Here is a 25,023-nt window from a genome sequence, read left to right as displayed (position 1 = left end):
AGCAGCTAAATTAACGGTAGGTTACTCTGAGTGACAAGCTTACAGTTAGACACAACACTGTCATTGCAAGTGACCCTCAGTTAGTTGACTTTTATGTTCAATTGCTAAATTCGTTACTGATAAAAAAGGGCTTCTACTGTACCTAATTACCTTAACACTAGAACCGCCAGAGGTTTTTGTATAGGCCTACCTAAACCCGTCAAATCCCGCTATTAGAATGCAATTTTTAACAACATAGGGTGCTACATAACACACTTTCAGGAAAAGTCACGGACTGGGAAACTTTAATATTTTATTGAAAAAAAGTTACATTGCACACACACAACACACATCACACAAATTGACCCGATTGGCAGTTCTAGTGTTAAATAAACTCACTAATTAATGAAACCAGTTCAATACGCATTATTCTTATTCTTATCATTCTTTATGAGCGCAGAAATAGTCTTAAAATCAGATCTGTTTTTTAAATGAAATCTGACGGCAGGCAGTTAGCTCTGATCACCTATGATAAATGCGCCGCACCTAATCGCTGGCCATTCAGCCACAGACACTGTTCGAAATGGGGGGGAGCTAGGGGGAGCTTTGCTCCCCCGAAGAGGGAGGTAGTGCCCCTGATGGCTGACTTTGAGATAAATAGGGGGAGCCCAAAACAATCGTGCATATCGGGCTTCAACAACGGCCACATCCGCCGGCATAGTGACACCGTCTGTATTAGTAGAAGAGTGTTTTTATAGCAATTGATCGCATCCGCGCTGCTGCGCCAGTCAACAGAGCGTGCGTGTGACATATTTAGTAGCAGGATGTGCTCTGAAAAATAGGGCTCCCCGAAAGCAAATGGGTAATTCGAAAACTGACAGAGCTCCCTCTATACAAATCAAACTGTAGACGGGGTGAAAGCACCTATTGTTTTAAATAATGGTCGGAATGTGACCTGTGAGCCTTCTGAATTACCGTGGGACAGCACATTCTAAACTAAAATGTTCAATCAATAAAGTAACATCTTATCTTATCTTAATAATATCTTCATATTAATAATAATAATAATAATAAAGGAGGAAGCAAACACAAAAATATACTGTATATTAAAGCAAATGATTGTAAAGGTTAAAGTATGAGCATAACAAATAAAGAAGTGTAATGTAAACATTTACATTATAATTATTATTATATTTAATATATAAATATATTATTGAATTACAAGATTAGATATAATTTAGTTGATCTAAAATATTGATGTGTTCAAATGCTCTTCAAAACACAACTGAAAGTCCATGAAACTTGTCTTTCTGTATTTGTGAATGAAGCGCCATCTCCTGGTTAAAACCTGAAATTGAAAATCTGGCAACGCCCTCTTGGAAAATAGTGGGAGGGCTTAACATTCCTCTATACTGGTCTTTGGCAGGTGGTAGGCAGGAAGCTGTAAGCTGGAGTCTGAAATTCAGTGCTCCATCTGTAGTTGCGTATTTTTCATAGTCTTATATTTCAACAGTTTTACGACAAACTGTGACTTTTTTTACATGGAAATTATTTTTTAAGATTGACAAACATTCGTGGCACAATTCAAACGGGATCCAAAGATAATCTATCTCTCTCCATTGACTTCAATACATAATTTTTCCGAAATAAGGTCCCATGGGGCGGAAGTACATTACATTTCATTTCATTTAGCTGACGCTTTTATCCAAAGCGACTTACAATTACAGGGACATTCTCCCTGGAGTAACTAAGGGCTAAGTGCTTTACTCAAGGGAACACTAGCGGTGGTGTTCCTGGCGGGATTTGAACTCAAAACCTTCCAATCTTCAGCCCACCTCACCATCCATTAGACCACAAGTACCACTTCTAATAGATGGGCGGGACTTTGCCTCTCTATAGAGAAGTGTTAAGCCTTAACTGGGATAATACTGTAGAACAAACGGCTTCTGTTTGAGGTTGATATAATAAGGTAATCCTTGTAAGTTAGAGAGATATTTTATTAGGAAGGTAACTTTATGCATTGATAAGGTTAATTTAAATGTGCTATGATCGATTATGTAGACAAGCTAACATCAAAGTAGTGTTGAAGAGCGGCCTAGTGTATGTGAAATCAACTTCACAATAAGATGTGTGGATACCACAAATATTAATATCATATTTCAAGATGATTACTTAGATATTGCAATATGGTTGGTTGAGCTGGAGTTCATTATTGAGCTTACATGTTAACGTCACAGTCATGTCTGAAGAATGAACACAAACCGTGTTCTTTTTATTATTTGTATTACCAAATTGGTATCAAATAAATAGTAAGCATTGGTAACACCAATGCAGATAAAGTAAACTATTTTATTTGAGTATTTGTGTCTGGGAGAAGGTACTGTACACAGTTCCTATGTTCTGCAGTTATAGACTGGGCTTTCTTGTACAAGAGAATTTTAAAAAATCATCAATATGGACCATTACTGTATAATTATCCTTAAAGGTGACCTATCATGCAAAATGCACTTTTGTACGTCTTTTATACATGAATATGTGTCCCCGGTGTTCCAGGGAACTCACCAAGTGTCAGAAAACACAACCCTCTCTATTTTCCTCCATACCCAAATCTCTTAAAAAGGGGCTGCAACGGATCTGATATAGACTGATCCAGATTTGAACACTTCTATGACGTCACAGAAGTGGCGCTACGGCTATTGGGCCAACTCCACCAATCAGGAGGACATTGCCGTTCGAAAGCGCTGGAGACGCTGTAGAACATATGCCAGGCCTGTAGATGGTGCTGTTCTCACAGAATCAGCCCATGCAAAGACAGTGTTAAATTGAGCGAAATGAGTAATGGCTAAAAAGCATGATCTGTTTGGTATTTTGAAAAATAAAAAGTACAAATATGACTTATATAGGTATGGTCCTACATTATATTATTCAAATATAGCATGATAGGTCCACTTTAAATGATGTTATACAATGCACCTAATAAACAAGTATGGCATTTTGAAACATGATGTGCAACAATTTTTACTGTAATTTGTGTGCATTTTGTTGTTAACTAAGATGATGTTATGATTTATTTTTTGTTAGTATGCACGTGGACGCTTTGGAAATACCTGGAGAAGGTAGAAATTGGTCTTCGGAATGATGGGAGTTAAAGACAAAAGGCCGAGACTAGTGTTGAAACTAGTGGAGAAACGATCAAGATGCCACCTTGTCCCTCTGATTAGACGGCATGTTAAGTCAGGAAGTAGCATTAGTGATGAGTGGAGGGCATACAGGAGAGTGCTGAGTAACATGGGGTGCAACCACTACACCAGGGGTCGGCAACCTTTTTGATATGAAGTGCCATTTAAAAGCTTGACGCTCGTCAACTATCAGCAGGAGGGCGGGGGAGCCTCGCTGCGGGGAAGCAGTGTGTGGACCTGTCAGCGCAACTTACACGATGCCGAATTTAACAAACAAATTTAAATAATTGTATTAAACGGCATAATAATAAGGGCGATCGTCCGTTCTGTGATTCTCCAGAGCACACATGTTATGATATTAGGGTCATGCAGCGTGAGATGAGATCGCTGTCCCTTTAAGAGAGAGAGATAGAGAGAGAAGGGTGTGGCTTGTGCATGTGTGTTTGTGGATGGTAGAGCGACAGTTAGTGTGTATGTTTCTGGAAGTGAAACGGGAAAGCAGAAAAACAGAGGTCTGTGATGTATTTTGTGAAACAGAAGAACAGCTAAATAAATGCAACGGCCTCCCAAGAAGAGCTCGCCTCTCTCCAGTCATTTAAGCTAAAGTTGGTTATTGAACCTGAAGCTTGTTGCTTCTGCCCTCCTCGACTACGGTCTGGGAGCCTACAGGAAAGTTCAACACACATGGCCAGTCCGCCCCTTTGTAGCATATTATTTCGATGAGAGATGAGCAGATAGCCACTGGGCTTTCAACTAAATACACAACCACGCAAAAACTGCGGCATTTGTACAGCTCCTTATGGGTACTTCAATTAGTGAAGTGCTTTCCTACGTGGTGAAACGATCAGCACTGCACCACGGAGGAAAGCGGCAGAAAGTCACCTGGAGTCAAGGAGAGCGGGGCTGCGTTGCGTGCATGGCTTCCTTCTGCAGGTGACGGGGAGACGCGCACTGGCGGGGGTCTCGTTCAGGATCCGAAAATACAATTTAAATATTTTTGCACACTTATTCCACTTATTCCTAGTGTGCCACTGGTTACGGTGCCGCGTGCCAGGGGTTGCCGACCCCTGCACTACACCATAAACCACAGCAGGTGGTTTATGAACCCCCACACGGCAGTCATATCCAACATAATTAAAGAGTTTGGTCGGCCGTCAAAAGACATGTCCGTAGAATGAGAGGAAACCGTACAGAGAGTTTGATGGAGGGACACGTCAAGAATCTTGAATGGTCATCTTGGCTTGGCTCTGCTCACCCTGATGGACTGCTTGGACGCTTGTTCAAGGATATACACAAAGCCTTTCCGGTCTGAGTACCATTATTTCTTACCAAGTCTTTCTGTCTGAAAAAAGCTTTTATGTTTAAATATGTGTATCAGTCATACTAAACTAAGGAGCCCTGTCATAGAGAGAAAAATAAATAAAACGTGGACACGCTTTATTAACTTGTGCGAACGAGATAAGCGTGGCCACGCTTTAAATACAACGAGGCCACGCTTTAAATACAACGAGGCCACGCTTTAAATACAACGAGGCCACGCTTTATTAACTCGTTAAAAGCGGTACGTGGGCTGTACTACGAAGCAGGATTTGCTATTTAGTATGACGCTGCGCTGTCAGCACGCGTCTCCATGTTTGATTTACTGAGTTGATAACCAGCTTCGTAGGACCGCTTAGCGACATCGTGTTTGTTAGGGTTAGTTAAGCCGGGGAAATCAAACATATCCAGGATCTGTTGAACTGGCTCCGTCGTACAGGGCACTGGAGGCAGTAACGTGTAACTCAGCAGAATCTGAGAAGAGCAGCACCAGCTGCAAAGAGCTGTGCCTTTTACTGTTTACGTCACTGCGTTTCCCTTCAGTAGAACAGCTGAATAGAGATCGAGGCTGCTACGTTTAACCACACACACCTCTTTTTTGCGTGTCGTTTTATGAAGGAGATGTCCTGTCACCAGGGCGCATGATGTGTGTATGTGTTTGTGCTCAGCTCCGCTCTATGTATGCGTGTTCGGTGTGTGTGTGTGTGTGTGTGTGTGTGTGTGTGTGTGTGTGTGTGTGTGTGTGTGTGTGTGTGTGTGCGCGCGCTCAGCTCCGCTCTATGTGTGCGTGTTCGGTGTGTTTGTGTGTGTCCGACACCACCGGCATTTGTTTTCAAATTACCACGAACAGTAATTTACACACATCTGGTTCTCCGTAGTTATATGTGTAGGCTATTCCCAAGTGAAAGATATGTGTTTAATCTTAATTTCGATGTAGTGCTATAGTCCTGCCGGAGTGCACCGGAACGAACGGCACTATCATAAACAAATGCCCACACACACACACACACACACACACACACACACACACACACACACACACACACACACACACACACACACACACACACGCCCTGGCGACCGGACATATTCTTCATAAAACGAATCAATTTAAATTGGGGCCACGCTTTATTAACTCGTGCGCACGCTTTATTAACTCGTGCGCACACTTTATTACCTCGTGCAAACGAGAAAGTAAAACGTGGCCACGTTTTATTTATTTTTCTCTCTATGAACCCTCCAGGAGTCCGTACTAAACAGTCATTACTTTGAGTCCTAATTTTCTTCCTGTGTGAATACAAATTTTTGCTTGGCTCTTTTGCATCTTACTTTGCATTTCATGTCAAACATGTGTATTAGGTCAGCGTGAATGTTATAATTCTTTCATAAATGGACATGTGTATTAAACTTTTTAAAAAACGCACCCTTTCAGTAGTTATAAATGTTAGTGACCCATCAATAGATGGTGATGTGTTTCACACTTTACAATAGAGTGGCGAAGTCACGCCCACTTACTTCCGCATCATGGGACCTTATTCTGAAAAAATAATACATTGAAGTCAATGGAGAGAGAAAACTTATCTTTTGATCCCGTTTGAATTGTGCCATGAATATATGTTGTGAAAATATGTTGTTTGTCAATCTTAAAAAATCATTTCCATGTCAAAAAATTCAAAGTTTGTCTTAAAACTGTTGAAATATAAGACTATGAAAAATACGCAACTAGAAAGACTAAAAATCCCAGAGTCATAACTGATGTATTCCCTCCAGATAGCTAAAAATACATTTACTTACTGTACTTACTTACTTTAACAAGATGCCTGTGTGCTTTGTACCAGGTTGTTATCATATCAGTAATAGTACCTCTTGCTCGTTCTCAACTAAAACAAAACACGAAAGTGTACCTTGTTAGCTAATGTTAGCTAGCTGACATTAACGTTACACATTACACTCGTGTTACTCACCGAAACCTTGTAAAGCAGGTCCCGCATGCTGGCTCTTACGGAACCGACTAACTCCCCTTTTTCGTATGTACAGCTCTCAACATGCCCAGACTTGTAGTGATTTTCACCTCTTTTAAGACTTTTCGCCTCATTCTGAAAGAAAGAGGTGAAATGTACCAACGTGACGGCTATCTTGGTGTTGGTGACGTGGGCAAGACAAGAGTTGTAGTTCATTGAGCGCTTCACGCAAAGAAATGTGTAACTTCACAGTTTTACGAAACATTTTAATTTTTTTGACTTGCAAAATTATCTTTTAAATTGACAAACATCATATGTGTAATTCGTGGCACAATTCAAACGGGATCGAAAGATAATCTTTCTCTCCCCTTTGACTTCAATACATTATTTTTCCGATATAAGGTCCCATGGAGGTCCACCGGAAGGGGAGGGACTTTGCCACTCTATAAGGCTCCCCTTTACCAATTATAAATGGTAGTAACTCATTAATAAATGGTGATATGTGTCACACTTTACAATAAGGCTCCCTTTTACCAATTATAAATGTTAATAACTCATTAATAAATGGGAATGTGTTTTACACTTTACAATAAGTGTACCAGATAGATATAAAAACAGATACCAAGGAAGCTGGCTGATGAAGAACACCAGGTTAACCTCTAAATTGTAGTAGAGTAGAATTAGTAATAAGTAACAATGAGCTGTCCATTATGGATACAAGCGATTTCCCCCCATTTAGTAATTACATGTTTTAAATTTGTCCACACCAATGTGTTTTCTATCGCCTAAACCTCCAGGGCTGTACACAGTTTAATACTGTCAACTTCTAATTTTGGGAAAAACAAAAACGTCTTTTAAAACTACAATTCCCTCATGAGAGTAACAGCTGGTGAAATTACAGCCTCGCCTACTGATTTCAAATTTGTGCTCTAAAATGATATTTATAAATGACTATTATCATTATTATAAACAAGACAATAAATGGCAAAGATATGTAGAAAATAAAAGTATTTTGGTGACTCTAGTTAACCATAATTCACTTTTGGGTCACAGTTCCTACACGGACCTAGATTTTGTTCATGGAGATGTTTCTTCAACACTTACCTCCCCGGGTCCAGACGGCGTTGGCCAACACACCCATTACGGAGCCCCGCGTGCTGGCCGGAGAAGCAGACCGTTTCTTCCTGGCTACACGACAGTCTGGTGCGGAGGCGTTGTCTGTGGCGCACAGCGGCCCTTTTGCGAGCAAGAAAGCATGGCGGAGGTCGGACACAACGGCGCTGAGTCGGCGAGGGGATACCGGTGAGTGCTTCTACCATGCACGTTTCGGGACAATGGCAAAGAGGTGCATCGCTCCATGCAGCTACAAGCCTCCGGGAAACGGGGGTGCCGACGCTCAGTAGTGGCTCTGAGCGTCGGCGGCACGGGCAGGCTCCTTTTCGTCAAAGACAGTGTTTCAGGGAACCTGTTTCTGTGCGACACGAGTGCGCAGCGGAGTGTGGTTCCCGCGTCGAGAGAAGATATCACTCGAGGCGGGCACGGCCCACGGCTAACAACGGCTAACGGCGGGCCCATTCGCACGTACAGATTACGGCTTATGTGTTTGTGCATCGGTGGACAGCTTTTCAACTCAGCTGGGAGTTTTTAACGGCGGACATTTCTTTTCCTCTTCTTGGGGCGGATTTTTTGTGTTCTCATGGGCTGTTGGTGGACATTAAAAATAAACGTTTAGTGGATGCCTTAACGTTTTCTTCTCTCGTGTGGAGGACATTTTTCTCAGACTTTTGGCCGAGTTTCCTGATCTGTCGCTGCCCACTTTCTCCGCGCTCACCACCAAACATGGCGTGGAGCACCACGTCACCACCGAGGGGCCTCCAGTCTACGCCAGGGCCCGACGGTTGAACCCTTCTAAGCTAACCGTAGCGAGGGCGGAATTCGCAACCATGGAACGCCTGGGCATCGTCCGCCGCTCCAACAGCCCTTGGGCCTCTCCTCTGCACGTCATGCCCAAGCCGAACGGCGGTTTCCGCCCGTGCGGGGATTACCGCCGACTCAACGATGCCACTACACCTGACCGCTGCCCGGTGCCGCACATACAGGACTTTTCAGCGCATCTGGCCGGCACGAAGGTTTTCTCCAAGGTGGACCTGGTGCGTGGATACCACCAGGTGCCCATGCATCCCCTGGACATTTCCAAAACGGCAGTAATAACGCCTTTTGGACTCTTTGAGTTCCTGCGGAAGCCTTTGGGCTCAAGAATGCCGCCCAGACGTTCCAGCGCCTGATGGATTCGGTGCTGCGGGACCTGCCGTTCGTGTTCGTGTACCTGGACGACATCCTCGTCGCCAGCGGTTCAGTGGAGGAGCACCTGTCTCACTTCCGGGCCCTGTTCACGCGGCTCAGCGAACATGGATTGATCATCAACCCTGCAAAGTGCCAGTTTGGGGTGTCTGACATTAACTTCCTCGGACACAGCGTCACCAAGGACGGTGCAACACCCCTGCCGGCGAAGGTGGAGGCTGTTGCGGCTTTTCCTCGCCCGCTTACAGCCCGGTCGCTGCGTGAGTTCCTGGGGATGGTGACTTTCTACCACCGTTTCATCCCCCAGGCCGCCCACATCATGCGGCCATTGTATGAGGCGCTGAAAGGCAAGACCCCCGTTCAGGCGATCGACTGGACAGCAGAGGCGGAAGTCGCTTTCACTGAAGGTAAAACCGCACTGGCTCAAGCGGCTTTGCTGGCGCACCCTTCATCCACGGCTCCCATCTCCATCACTACGGATGCTTCGGACTACGCAGCCGGCGCAGCGCACGAACAGTGGCTGGACGGAGCTTGGCAACCGCTCGCCTTTTTCAGCAGGCAGCTGACGCCGAGGGAACGCAATTACAGCGCTTTTGACCGGGAACTCCTGGGTCTTTATTTGGCTGTGCGGCACTTCCGTTTTCTGTTGGAAGGCCGCGAGTTCACGGCGTTTGTAGACCACAAACCGCTCACCTTCGCCATGTCAAAGATGGCGGAGCCTTGGTCGGCACGTCAGCAGCGGCAGCTCTCCTACATTTCGGAGTTTACCACAGACATTAAACACGTGGCTGGCAAGTCGAACTTGCTTGCCGATTGCCTCTCCAGGGTCGTCATCGGAGCCGTCCAGCTGGGCCTGGATTATGCTCGTATGGCGGCGGATCAGGTCACCGACTCCGGCGTCCAGAGTCTAAAGACGGAGAGCGCTGGGCTGCGCCTGGAGGACGTGGTGTTTGGCGACGCTGCATCACCCTTCTATGCGACGTCTCTACGGGCCTGTCACGACCGGTCGTCCCCGCCAACTGGAGGCGTCCTGTTTTCGAGGCGGTGCACGGCTTGTCTCACCCTGGCGTTAAACCTTCGGTGCGCTTGGTGGCCGCGAAGATTGTCTGGCGTGGGCTGAAAAAGGATGTAAGAGCTTGGGCGCGTGGCTTGCCAACGCGCTAAGGTGCACCGCCACACGAAGGCCCCTTTGGAGCGGTTCCTAGTGCCAGAGAGGAGATTTGATAATGTTAACATCGACCTGGTAGGTCCGTTGCCCTCCTCTCAGGGTTTTTCCTACCTCCTCACCATGGTGGATAGGACGAACCTTTGGCCAGAGGCAGTTCCTCTTGTGTCGACTTCAGCCGCTGACGTGGCTAGGGCTTTTATCGCGACTTGGGTGTGTCGTTTTGGCACCCCGTCAGACATTTCCTCGGACAGGGGCACACAGTTCACTTCAGGGCTCTGGGGCTCGGTTGCAGACAGTTTGGGGGTCAAACTGCACAGGACTACCGCTTACCACCCCCAGGCTAACGGCCTCTGCGAGCGCTTCCATCGCTCTATGGAGGCGGCGCTCAAGGCCGGCTTTACGGACGGTAACTGGGTCGACAAGCTGCCCTGGGTGATGTTGATCCTGAGTACCGCGCCTAAGGAGGATCTGCAGTGCTCCACGGCGGAGATGGTTTACGGTCAACCCCTGAGAGTCCCAGGGGAATTCCTACCCAAGGCAGGACTTCCTTGGCTTCCTCAACGGGTTTTCCTGCAAGATACGGCGCAGGCTTTCGCTCCGGTTCCGACTTCTCAACACGGCGCGCCGGGGTCTCAGGTGCCAGCAGAGCTACGCTCGGCTGGGCATGTTTTCATCCGCCACAACGCGCACAGGGGCCCCCTACAGCCCCCTTACGATGGGCCTTTCCGGGTTTTGGAGCAGGGGGACAAGCACCTGGTGGTCGACATGGGTGGCAAGGCGGAGACCGTCTCAGTGGACCGGTTGAAGGCTGCTCATTTGGACTTGGAGCAGCCGGTGGTGTTGGCCCGTCCACCACGACGGGGTCGACCCCCGTCTTCGATTCCCGCTACAGGTTTGAGTCCTGTGGTCCCGGTTCCCACTTTGCCGTGAACCGCACGTTCAGGAGTTGTTTTGCCTGCCCCCATACTCAGGAGTAGAGGGGGTCGGCGTGTTGTTCCTCCCCGCCACACGGACTTTGTTTATCTGTGAATTCTGGGGGGGCTTGTATGGTGACTCTAGTTAACCATAATTCACTTTTGGGTCACAGTTCCTACACGGAGCTTGTTTAGTGTAACACCGGAGATATAGGTTGCCAAGCTAAAGCTAGCAACGCACTCTAACTTGACTCTCCTCACTGAGTACATGTCTGATACTACTATTGCTTGATGGAAAATAAAGAGTGGAAATCCATCTTAAATACTCCGCCTCCGACTCCTTCTTACCGGCACTACAGTATTTAAGATACGTTCATAAGAAATGTAACGTCGGAGAAAATGTTTTTCTAGAAGATATGTAGAAAATAAACGTATTTGAGATACGTTCATAATGAACGTAACGTGGGAGAAAATACGTTTAGCTAAACGTAATTGAGAATGCTGTTTAGTTCTGTGGGAACGTAATTTTTAGGAGACAGGGTTGAAGTGAGAAGTAAAGCTGTGCTATGAAAGTTAGCTTTTGCTACCTTTAGATCCATAACAATGCAAGCTAAGTAGGCTAACATATGAAGGGCCGTGTAGGCCAAAATTCAAACTCACCTCGCACACACACTACTGAAAACATCTGGCCTTGCACACACACTGCTGAAATCCTTTCACATTCACTACTGAACAACTCACACACACACACACTACTGAAAACATCTGACCTTGCACACACACTACTGAAATATTCTCACATTCACTACTGAACAACTCACACACACACACTACTGAAAACATCTGACCTCACACACACACTACTGAAAATTAACCTCACACACAGACTACTGAAAATTAACCTCACACACACACACACAACTGAAAATGAACCTCGCACACACACAACTGAAAATTAACCTCACGCGCACACAAATGAAAATGAACCTCACACAAACATAACTGAAAATTAACCTCACACACACACAACTGAAAATTAACCTCACACACACACAACTGAAAATTAACGTCACACACACACAACTGAAAATTAACCTCACACACACACTATTGAAATACTTTCACATTCACTAGTGAACACCTCGCATACACACCTGAAAATTAAACCTCACACATCCAACTGAAATACTCTCACATTCACAACTGAAAACCTCACACCACACACACACTCCTGAAATGTTTTTTACTGAAAGGTTCTCAGTAGGGAATGTGCATGTTTTTCACCTATGTGTGTGTGAGGAGATTCTTGCTGTAACGGAAGTCATTGTATGTAACGGAAGTCATTGTAAGGAAACGGAAGTACCAAACTGCTCTGCTAGTGGTCTCTTTGCTAGCCCCGTTAGCTTCATTAGCTCCAGGCTGCTACTCGGACGTGTTTGTTGTGTTGATGCCTGCTGGAGTATTTTTCATTGAAATATCGCACTCATCTTATGGTTTATTCGGTAAGTGAAATTTGAGCACTTTATTTCTTACTTGTCTTTTTATTCAGCTAACGAGAGACGAAGCTACATCTGTGCTAACGATGCTATCCGTAGCATACAAGTTAAAACATAATAGAGAAGTGTAAAACATTAAGAAGGATTATACTGTAGAACAAAAGGATTATCGGTGAAGTTGGTAAAATAAGGTCATGCTTGTACATTAGTTAGTTTGCTAGTTAGGTAACTAAGGTATGCATTGTTATTTTTAATTTAAAATAGCTATGCTCGACGATGCAGACAGCTAGCGTCACATTAGTGTTGAAGAGCAGAGTACTGTATGAGATTAACCTCACTATAAGATCTGTGTATCTGAAAAATATGAATCTCACATTTCCAGTTGGTTCCAGAAACAACGTTAACGTAGATATTGAAATATGGTTAGTTGGGCTGGAGTTGATTGTTGAAGCTTACTGGTTAACGATCATCATTAAACTTACGAACCCAAACGTTGTTGTTTTTATTCATGTTATTACCGATACTTACTAAGCATTTTATTATCATTACGCTGGAGAAACCGACTTATTGTGTCAGCAGAAGTTGAACATGTAACTTGCATTTAAGGACGAAAAATAGCTCAGTCAATGCTTTAGGGACAAGGAAATGATTTGTTTAAATATTAGATATGAAGTTCCCAATGAATGTGAATATGGCATAGGACAAATATTTAAATTGACTGTCTCATGAAAAACGATTCCAAAATAACAGTAAAATAAAAAGGACACCAGCTAGACAATAATACACAATCCAACTGATAAAATACAGATATCAGGGCTTTGATATCCAACACTTTTTTTAAGGATAACAAAAAGATTATCACATGACATTTGCATGTAAAAAAGTCTGTGACCAACACATTGTTATATATATATATATATATTAGGGCCGGGACTCGATTAAAAAAAATTAATCTAATTAATTACAGGCTTTGTAATTAATTAATCGCAATTAATCGCATTTTTAATCACATATAAATATTTGACCTGAGAACAGTGAGAAGCAATTTTTTTCACATGGATTTTAGTATACCATTGAATAATGACTGAATACATAAGCTTAAGCAACAAAACATTGTTTATTTTTTTCAAGGTGGTACTTAACCAAGACCAACAGAAAAGTGCAATTTTTGCCATAAAGTGTAGCAATAGCATATTTAGGAATATAGTACATTTCAGAGATTCAGGTAGCCTATAGGTAGGTAGACCTTCTGTAAACTATAACACTTTGTTTTTTAAGTAAAACACAATACCTTCAAGTACATTCAGAACATTGGAAACCCTGACTATTAGAAAACATCTCTCTGTTGCTTCAGAGGCCATAACAGACTTTGTTGATTTACCAACAGTTGATTTAAAAAATCTAATACATTTCAGTCCAACTTTCTCAATAACCTTGGCCAAAACAATAAACAGTTCAACATAAAGTGCCAGTTGCACCAACAACATAATAAATAGTCCAACATAAAGTGTACTGTACCATTTAAAATAAAATAAAAAAGTGCCAGTGATTGACCTCAATCCCTCCTATTCTTCCAATATCCTGATGAAAAATAAAATCTCTCTGTTGCATAGGCCACTGTTTGATCAACGCGAATTGGGTGTGGGTCCTTGTAGTCCGAGTCGGGCTAACGTCCACGCTAGCTTCCACGCTAGCTGCTATAGGTTTTGCATTGAGGTGATACTTGAGGCTTGATGTGCTGCGGTGATATGCAAATTCCTTTTTGCATAATTTACAAACAACCTTTCTCTTATCGACGCTTCCATCCGTCCGTTTTTTAAAACAAAATGTCCCATCCACGGGGCCAACCAAAGCGGTCTCATCAGCTTTTTCGTTCATGTTTGACTATTGTTCACTGTGGTTTGTTGTTGTCTGAAGTCATGAACGTTAGTTGGTGCTCCAGTATAATCGGTACCCCTGAAACTCATCAAGTGAGAAACGTTCGGCGGTACAAAAATAAGTGCGATTAAAATGCGTTAATTTTTGTGTAATTAATTCATCTTAATTAACGCGTTAAAGTCCCGGCCCTAATATATATATATATATATATATATATATGTTTGTTTCAAGTTTCCAGGTGATGCAGACAGACCAGAGGATGCTGACCACGAGAGACAGACTTATTTCTAACATCAGTGAACTTCATTATGGACTCAAAGGTACAAAGACCCCTTTCATACTGTACAAAGAATCGAGAAACGTTCTGGTTTAAATAGATAAAGTAACAACTATAATCAGCTTTCACATTTCAATGTATTTAAGGCAATTATTATTTTACATTGTGAGAATTGCTACCATTTGTCTCTACATATTGTCTGTAAAAGACGTGGTAAAAGTGGTTCTTGCAGTGAGACAATCGAGCAGTTGAATATTATTTAATAATAAGATATTTTAATGTAGATTAACTGCAGACTGTTCATTCATAATCTGATTATCTTTGTAGTACAAAGTGATGAATTTAAAAAACACATTCAAATAATAAAAAAATACATTATTTCTACAGCCGCTAAATAAACAAACCTCTTTCATAAATAACACACTTGCTCTGCAATAATGTCATAGGTTTTATGTTTCTTGTCATTTCTGTTAGGAAAGTACATGCCTGAAGGACACAACTGCCTCACCGTTTTCTCAGAGGGGCAAGAAGAAAATGAAAAGCTGATATCAGATTAAAGACCAATACAGGACATTCACTAAGAAACTACACTTTTATTGTGAACACAAAGTCAAACAGGACCATCATTTGTTTGTGACAGCTGTGCCCAGTATAGGCTCACAGATGCATTTAGGGGGTTTCTTCATCAGGCCTGGTCCTCCTCCATCAGGCCTGGTCCTCCTCCATCAGGCCTGGTCCTCCTCCCAGCGAAAGACCTCTCCACCTCAGTCCTCTCCAGCCAAACCCACAGACCATCCGTCATACTGAGGTTTCTCCCAAAGTCTCTGCAGCTCTCTGGACTCCACGCTGTCTCAATTGATCCACACTGTGAATATGAGGGGGAAATGTGTGTAATAAATGCTTTAGACAATAAGAAATATGACGTTAACTGTTGAGTGGCTCATTCTTTTTTAAATAGACAAAACTATTACTGTATTTCAATATCTCACGTCTGAAAGTTTAATTTAAAAGAAGAAGAGGCCCCAAAAATAAAGATTGGTATATCAATAAATGTAGTTGATTTTGTCTTTTTAATTGTTTAAAGTAAAGTAGATAGAACAGGTACTTAAGAGTTTGAATACAGTCTGGTTGCGGAGGAGGCACACAGGTAAGAGCATTAACTAGCTACCATCAAATTTAACTAAGCTTGACTTGAATTTATTAAAAGTATAATTAAGTAACAGCAACAAATCAATAACTAAAATCATGCAAAAATGTGAATCTTTGCTGGATCCACTGTTGCATTTACCACATGTTGTATATTTTTAGAAACCTGAAGGCATTTATAGATTTGTATGCAAGTAATATCCCAAAACTCAATACCTTAGATTATTATAGAACGTTTTGCTGAATAGTTTCATGTTCACTTGCAACGTAAAACGTGCAGACCAGGAGCAACAGATGTAGGTTAGCCGGCTAGCTGGAGTACATAGGTTAGTCTTATATTTACTTACGGTTAACGAACTAATGCTAAAATAACTGTCGGCTAGAAGTACACAGCTTAATCAACCATATTTACCAGGCCATTGTCCACTCAGCCTGAAAAATCAATCACTTCAATAAATGGTAAAACAAAAAAAGGAAAGGTTCTGGCTCAATTTCGGCTTCGTTAGCTTGTTAGCTTATTGCAGCTGTGCATGTTGCTAGCAGGTTGTTAGGCCACCTCACGAGCTGCGCCAGGTGATGTAAACAAGAACACCTCCATAGACCAGACTGTCTCAGTTTGTAGACCGCTCTGCCCGGGGTCCAGCCTACGGCTGCGGTGCCGTTTTTCTATAAATACCATTGATGTATAATAAGAACTGGATACAGCGTGGGAGGCGGGGCCTCATCCATTCCTATGAGAGTTGCTCATTGGCGCATGATGATAAAATGGCCCAACTTTTGAGAGAGCGAAACGTCACAGATTACCCGGCATGCCTGAGAAGTACCCGTATGTGCGCTCATAGCGCATGCGCAACTTTAACCAAAATGCTCGTTCACACATCAAGCACGTCAATTTGCGTACACGTAACAGCACCGCACGTTCATGACAGCATGGTAATGATTTGTTATTATGATGGATTTGATATTAACAAGGCGGCAGCTAGCAGCTAGCGGCTAGCTAGTAATTATGCTAATGTGACATCAATCGTTATGTACTTATATTACGCTGTGACAGGATCTAGTGATATCCAAGCAACAGAGCTTCATTTAGCATGAAAGAATGATTGCACTATATATATATATATAGTGCAATACGCTTCTTAGTGCAATAAGAAGCTACAGGGACGTTAATCTAACGTCGGTAATATTAGCTTTATTTAATACAACATTTACGGTACAAGATTTAATCATACAGCCCATGTAGTATGATAATGAATTACACTAAACATGTGCAATATATCCATTATTACAGCTCCGTGGGATGGCAGTAAGACGATATGAGTCCGTTCTTATTGTGCATCCATGGGTAAAGATAAACGCAACTCACATTGGTTTCTCAAACAGCATCTCTGTAAACTATGTGTATTCACTGAATTTCACTCTCTGCCTTTAACGGCTCGTTGTAGCTCCAATAGCTCCAGCCCCCACCCTCCCTGTGAGCACAGTGTGCTCTGATTAGTCGGGACACGTAACATGAACGTGCCGGGCGGCGCGGTGCCCTGGGTTAGATGCGCGTTCATAATGCAGAGGGAAATAACTCTCAGAATAACGTTATTAGCACATTATTACAACTTGAGGAACGAATATTTTTAATAAGGGCTATACAAGTGTTCATACTGGGTAGTTTATTTAGTTAAAAAAAAAAAATCCAATGATTTACAGACCACTCTTTCCCCATGTAAGTCAATGGGAAAAAGTGTTTCCGGGCCTGGCAACCAAACGGAAGTGTAGTACCACCGTTTGGCCAGCACGAATATTTTCATCAGAGTCCGGCGCACTTCCTGGGGGCTTGATAAATACATGCTGAATTGAACCTTCTGTTTCCTTCTTCTTCCTCTTCATCTTCTTTAACTTGCAACCAGACGAGCATTATCGCCACCTACTGTATCACTGCAGCATTGTTCTTTGTTAGTTCCGTTTCATTACAATGACTTCCGTTTCATTACAATGACTTCCGTTACGCAAGAATCCCCCTATCACATACATAGGTGAAACACATGCACATTCCCTACTAAGAACCTTTCAGTAAAATGTTTTCAGTTGCGTGTGTGTGAGGTTAATTTTCAGTAGTGTGTGTGTGAGGTGTTCAGTTGTGAATGTGAAAGTATTTCAGTAGTGTGTGTGTGAGGCTTAATTTTCAGTTGTGTGTTTGTGAGGTGTTCAGTGTTGAATGTGAGAGGATTTCAGTAGTGTGTGTGCAAGGCCAGATGTTTTCAGTAGTGTGTGTGCGAGGTGTTCAGTAGTGAATGTGAGAGTATTTCAGTAGTGTGTGTGCAAGGCCAGATGTTTTCAGTAGTGTGTTTGTGAGTTGTTCAGTAGTGAATGTGAGAGTATTTCAGCAGTGTGTGTGCAAGGCCAGATGTATTCAGTAGTGTGTGTGTGAGGTTCATTTTCAGTTGCGTGTGTGTGAGGTACATTTTCAGTAATATGTGTGAGGCTTGATTTTCAGTAGTGTGTGTGTGAGGTGTTCAGTAGTAAATGTGAGAGTATATGTATACACTGTAACAAACAATACATAATGTAAATTACACATAATTGGTCCATGGTCATGGGAAATATGTGTAATGTATGTAATTGTATGTCCCACTGATCCTGTGTAGCAGGACTTGTAATGTACATACATCCACTAAGTAATTAACGATTATCCTAATTATAGTCATAATATCGTCATATCTTTCACGTGAAAGGTGATTCCACAGGTTCTTGTTTCCAGACTACGGTCATTAGAGCATCCGTAGGCTGCACCATAGTCAGTCATAGTCATATATCTATGGTTTTTCCAACCCAGTTTAGATCCCACTTCCGCATTACGCAAGCATCGACGCGGCGTTACGTCACAGCATCAACCTGGCGTTACATCCATAGATATAAACACTAGATGGCTCATGGGAGATTTTCCAGCGTAGCTCACCGGCCGCCATCTTGCTACAGTCAACAGCTACTCTGGTACGCGATATTGTAAGGTGAGTGATCTGCACAAAAATACTCTTAAATCGCTGAAATCTTGACTGATTTACAAACGGTTTGGTTTATTATAAACATTATTAGCATGGCTATGATACAGGATGCTTGGACATGTTGAAATTGCAGCTTTTCTTTGTGTATGTGCTGTGGTTGTATTTATTAGCTGGCTAATAACAAGAGGCTGTGAGTGAGACTTAGTATTACAAAGTTGACCCAGTAACTTTACACCAGTGGGAGAGGCATAACTCTTTCTTTTCAACATAACTTAAGTTACACATAATTTCTTCCAAGTGGTTTGGCTTGTTAAAAACATCTTACATTTAGATACATTATGATACAGGAAATTGCTAGCTTTGTGTTTACAGAAGTACCTGATTATGCCTGACTTTTGTGCAGCCTACGGATGCTCTAATCACCGTAGTCTGGAAACAAGAATCTGTGGAATCACCTTTCATGTGTAAGATATGACAATATTATGACTATAATTAGGATAATCGTTAATTACTTAGTGGATGTATGTACATTACAAGTCCTGCTACACAGGATCAGTGGGGCTATGTGAGATAATAGTATTACAATATTGTTGTTGACCCAGCCTCTTTAGAATATGTTGCTACCATTTCTTTACAAAATTATTTAATGTTTCTTTTGGACACCTTCTTTATAACTCTTAGTGTGGTTGTGTTATTCTTAAAGTATACATACATACAATTACCCCGAACATATGATAATGTAGGTGTGTATTTTTGTCCTTACCCTTAATGTTAAAGGAAAGAAGGGCGGAAAATGTTGACAATCATTTATATATCTGGCTACCTTTCTCATGTTTTTAAGGTTTCCCAAAACCGGAGAGAGGAGGAGGCAGTGGGAAGTTGCAGTGGGAAGTTGCCGGGGACGGTTTTGTTTCCTCTGGCAGTGAGCACCTCAGGAGTGAGGACTTTAACAGGACGGGGCAGACTGTCCGGCTTCCCAGCTCATCTTCAAAGGGTATGTGTATCATTGGCCAACAAGAATTCAAGGTGTATAAGATTGATATATAAATATGTGATTAAATGTCACACTTTAGTTTTTCTTTCTGCAAGTTCAGGAATAAATAATGTGTTGTGTATTACAGCACATTTTAAACACAAAATGTCTTTAATTATGTTTATTTTAGCCGGAAGCAACAAGAAGCACAACCACTTTAAGAAGATCGGAAGATGAACCTCAGCCTAATGTTGTGAGTATTCTGAATCTGGCCAAGACCAGAGAGATGGTCATTGATTTCAGGAGGGTGAGGATGTCTCCTCTACCCCTGTGCATTCTGGGAGAGGATGTGGCTGTTGTGGAGGACTACAAATACCTGGGAGTGCACTTAGACAACGGATTGAACTGGAGGATCAACACTGACGCTGTGTACAAGAAGGGGATGAGCAGACTCTATTTTCTGAGGAAGCTGAAATCCTTCCACGTGTGCAGCAAGATGCTGGAGATCTTCTACCGGTCTGTTGTGGCCAGGGCACTCTTCTTTGCTGCGGTCTGCAGGGGGGGGGGGGGGGGGCAGCATCAGAGCCGGTGACACCAGCAGGATCAATAAACTGATCAGGAAAGCTGGGTCTGTCATCGGCATCAAGCTGGACCCATTTGAAGCTGTGGTGGAGAGGAGGACACTGAACAGGCTGTTGTCCATCATGGATAGCCCCACCCATCCTCTCCACCTGCAGCTGGACAGTCAACGGAGCTCCTTCTCCAACAGACTGCTGACAAGGACCGATACAGGAACACATTCCTGCCCACTGCAATAATTCTGTACAATAAATCACCTTTGGCTGGAAGAGAACTCTCTGCTCCATAGTTTCTCTTGAATATAACCACGTTGTACATTTTACACATATATAATCTGTTCAATATTTAATATTTAACATTAATATTCCATATGCCTTATATTTATGTATATGTATATTAGATATATATATAATATCCTGCCAAACTCAACATGTATGTTGCCTTATATTTATGTATATTATTAGATATATATAATATCCTGCCAAATCCAACATCTACATTTTCCTCTTTTTTTTTTTTCTTTTTTTTTCTTGCTTATTTCTAATTTATTATAAAATGCCTTGTCCCTTATGCTGCTGTAACTAAAGAATGTTTCCCAAATTGGGATCAATAAAGTGCCATCTTATCTTATTTGCATGTGGAATGTCACTAACAAATGAGAGCATCATATGGCTTGTCATATTAAATCCTTTATCTCGGTGGTACCCAGGAAGGTCGGTGGTTGTGACAGAATACCAAAGCTGAGGCTGGACGATGATTGATTGTTGGTGTGCCATCAAACAGATATTTACAAGCTACAGTTGCAACTCGAATCCGATTCTCTAAGAACAGAGGGTTTAAGTGGTTAATTGGATTTGGCCATTTTTGGTGATGCTTGTTGAATGTGAGGTGTTTTAAATGTGTCACAGTGTGTCTTATTGGTTTTGTGTTATACTGTATTTTATTGTGTGCAGCTGGTCCTTATCTCCAAGACACATTTAAAACAAAAATAACCTTGAACCTTGAAGCCCCATCTTTCCCCACCTGCCCCTGCTTCCTACATCCCCTCCACACCACACCAAGTTGTTCTTCTTGGGCATTTTTCAACTACAAGAACTCAGTGCACTGTGCTGTGAAGTGGTAATGTATTTCAAAGGTTCTGGATTTGTTTACAAATCTAGAAACGTATACAAAACTAGGACGATATGAAGATCTCATTTCAAAAATAATTGTGATAAATGAGACAGAACTGGCCAGGACCTACTGTCTGTGAGATAATTTGATGTTGGTTTGGTCCTTCTGATAAAGGTGTGAATATCTAAATAATATACCACCATATCAGTGGCGGCCGGCCCATAGGGGCGCCGCCCCCCCTCTTCCCACATGTTTGATTGTCATTAAAAATAAAAATAAATAATTTTAATTTTTAAAGAACAAGGTAAATATTATATAGTTGGTATCAGTAAAATGTATAATCTACAATAAAATCTCGTTTAAAATCGTTTTACGATGTCTAAAGTTACTGATAAGTCACATGTTTCTGATGCTCAAAGGGCACCCTTTCAGCGCCCTGGCCTGTGTGTCTGTAAGTCGTTTGGACTCGTATCCAAGGTGACGCTACAGTAGTTGTCTGCAGGTGTAGACTCCGGTGCTAATTAGAACCTCCAGAAAAACGCAGGCAAAAATCCTTGATTATGCGGGCTAAATTCCTTGATTATGCGGGCTAAAATCCTTGATTATGCGATTAAACATGCAGGGTTTTTATGTGATTTTATGCGGTGAAACTGCGGGAAGTTGCGAAATATGCGGAAAGTTGCGAAATATGCGGGAAAAAATTATAGATTTTTTTTAAAATATTGGGCTGTCTTATTTATTCTCTCTCACACACAACCTGCCACTAACGTTAAACCCCTTTACTATTCAATTAAACACATTCAATGTTTATTTATTGTAAAAGCAATTGGGCTATTTTAATCTCACACACACACCCCCCCCCCCCCCCCACACACACACACACTTCTCCGCCTCATTCTGTTTTCATTTACTCGTTCGTTATCTGCAGCTTCAATCTTGTAGGCTACTCACCTCGTTTCTTGTAGCCCTCGAAAGGGTTTTGGAGGTTGATGCCTCGTGAACGTGAGTTGTTTGGCTTTCTTGTCCGCAGCAGCAGAAAGCATTTTCGAATGTTTGAATGAATCAAAGTGGGATTGTCACCGTCAATTTTCTCTTAAGCTCCAACACACAGTTGCACGGGGTGCAGAATAGTTTCCCCCCACTTTTTGCCCGGTCTTTAGTAGAAATATTCGTCGGTAAATGAGATGGATTAGATATTTTCATCTTGGTGTTTTCTCTATCGTGTGAGCTCCACACGTTCACTCTATACAGTGTTGTTTACATTCTGTGATGCGCGAGCTGATGACGTCACGTCAAGACGAGTTAACTTTTTTTTCTCAACTTTGTGTGGAAAAATGCGGGGATTATGCGGCCTTTTGATAAATATGTGGCCTTTTAGAAATCTGCGCCATTTTGCTGATTATGCGGTAAATTCTGCGATCGCAGAATTACGTTTTTCTGGAGGGTCTAGCTAGTGGATTGCTGGAGCTGTAGATTAACATTTACATGCTTATTGTAGTTGTAAGGGCAATGCCTGTGGCACCATGGAGCATATGTGTGGGCAGGAAAGGAGGGATCAGAGGGTCGAGTTGTCGATTCTTGTTCAGTTTTCATCTTCCTCACCCTCTCAGACATTGAGTTGCGCGCGCTGCTAAAGAGACGCGCTACCATGGAAACCAAACAATGGTGTAGCTGTATTAAAGTTCGAGTGGAAACAGTCTTGAGTAAATCTGATTTTGTCAGAAATCGGGAGAAATGTGGGAGTCTCCCGCGAAAATCGGGAGGGTTGGCAAGTATGACACACACAGACACACACACACACACACACACACACACACACACACACACACACACACACACACACACACACACACACACACACACACACACACACACACACACACACACACACACACACACACACACACACACACACACACACACACTAGGCATGGGCGGTATTATTTTTTTCATACCGTCATACCTTGCTGACATCATACCGTGGTATACGGTATATGACGGTATCAGTCCCAATTTAAGGGGTAATTTCTCCCCAAAAAAAGTTTTTTACTCACTATATCAACAGCCCCACCAAAAATATTTTCCACCAGCCGCCACTGACTTGGGTCGACTTGAGTGAGGTGGCGTTCGGCGGCAAATAGATGTTTCGAACGGTATATTATATGTTCAGTGTAAAATGCAGCCCGAGCCGGTAGACACTCGCAAAGTGCCGCGACGTGCGCGCAAGAGCAAAACAAGGGCTGCATACATGACACATTGTGCAAATGACACATTTTGAGATCGGATACAGGACGCGTTTGTAGATGTCCGACGTTGTTTCCATAGTGAGCTAAGATAACAATATATCATCATACATAAACATTTTCCGGGAGTAAATACTTGACTTATTGAATAAAGTTTGCTATATTCACTAACTAGTTTGGCAATATTATTCCGTGCATGTGTTAAAAACCTTATTTCCATTTGATTCATTGGATTACTCGCGTGAATGTTTAGCACGTAAATGCTTTCGTTTTTAAAACCGTCCGACCTCGACTACAAAACCATCAACCAGTTGCATAGGATTAAAAAATGTCAACACTCACTCACCCCGTCTTAAACATTCCCAAAGAAGTGCCTCTGTCTCTCGTTGTGCTGGATGAAGTCACTGGCGACGAGTAAACCCAAAATAGTCCCAAACAGGCGCAGAGGCATTTTTCTTTTTTACTAGTTGTCCGAGTTCGGGGCTGGCAAATGCTGCCGCCATCTTGCTCAGCTCAGCTCTGTGCTGAGCTCTGAGAGCGGGAAAGACGGACTGCCCTCCCCTGCCCTCTGCTGGCGCGTGCTGTGCATTACAACCAATATCGTCCCTGTCAAAACTCCGTGTCAGTGTAATAGAATGAAACGCATCTGTGATTTGGCGCACAGTCTGTGACGTCACGGTATTGAAAATCATACCGACGGTATTTCGAAATACCCTGGTATACCGTAATACCGTCCAAGCCTAACACACAGACAGACAGACAGACAGACAGACAGACAGGCACACACACACACACACACACACACACACACAATGCTCGTATTTAGTCTCCTGATTTTAAATGCCCTAGTATGGTTGTCACCATTTCCATAGCCCCACCAAAAATATTTTCCACCAGCCGCCACTGCACCATATGCTATTGTCATTAGTTTATTTAAATAGTAAACCATAATGTTATGAATGAGAGCACTGCCTGTAGCAAGATGGCGGCCGTGTGGCAACGTCGGTCTCCATTGGCCAGCAGCGCGGGTGAGTCATCTAGTGTTTATATATATCTATGGGAAAAACCAGCGCCATATACGAGATAACGTAACTCTCAGTCTATATGGTGCTGGGAAAAACGATAGACGCGCCCATGGCGCTGGACGCGCCCGGTTCCCTAGGCCCCCACCGCGGAGAATAAACAGAAGGGCAACCATGACAACCATGCTTCTTCGCTGCTTTTGTAGAGGAAGTTACAGCGCCACGTACAGGCTCCTGCATATGTACTGCAGCTTCTCCAGCGGTTGGAGCTAAACGGAGCTGTCTCGTGTGGACAGACACTATCCGGTGAACATTGCGTGTGGACGGAAGCTTTTTTGCGACTGCGTTTGCGTTTGCGTTAATCCTATGCGTTTAGCCGTATGCGTCCTCGTGTGGCCGGGGCCTAACAGTTAGCTACATAGATAGAAGTGAGTGAGTGTTCAGACACCGGCGCACACACTGAAACGGACTTGTGTGCCTG

The 25,023-nt window shown here is 42.8% G+C and overlaps 1 protein-coding gene and 1 long non-coding RNA gene across 2 annotated transcripts in view; both read left to right on the top strand.

Moving 5' to 3' along the window:
- Positions 1–20,074, top strand: part of LOC307028887 (uncharacterized protein) — a 42,205-nt gene extending 22,131 nt beyond the window's left edge. Inside the window, exons 2-3 of the mRNA XM_079664274.1 lie at positions 19,454–19,606; positions 19,776–20,074. Of these exons, the coding sequence (XP_079520400.1) occupies positions 19,454–19,606; positions 19,776–19,822 (200 nt within the window). The 3' untranslated portion in view covers positions 19,823–20,074. The remainder of the gene's footprint in view (positions 1–19,453; positions 19,607–19,775) is intronic.
- Positions 12,176–15,083, top strand: LOC307028888. Its single transcript, XR_013805133.1, has 3 exons — positions 12,176–12,321; positions 14,425–14,513; positions 14,945–15,083. It is a non-coding gene; the product is annotated as an uncharacterized lncRNA (long non-coding RNA).
- Positions 20,075–25,023: the final 4,949 nt, after the last annotated feature.

The sequence above is a fragment of the Notothenia rossii genome (assembly GCF_949606895.1).
Source record: "Notothenia rossii genome assembly, chromosome: 2".
Lineage (NCBI taxonomy): Eukaryota > Metazoa > Chordata > Actinopteri > Perciformes > Nototheniidae > Notothenia > Notothenia rossii.
Note: the sequence above shows the minus strand (reverse complement) of the source record. Positions and strands in the feature narration are given on the sequence as shown.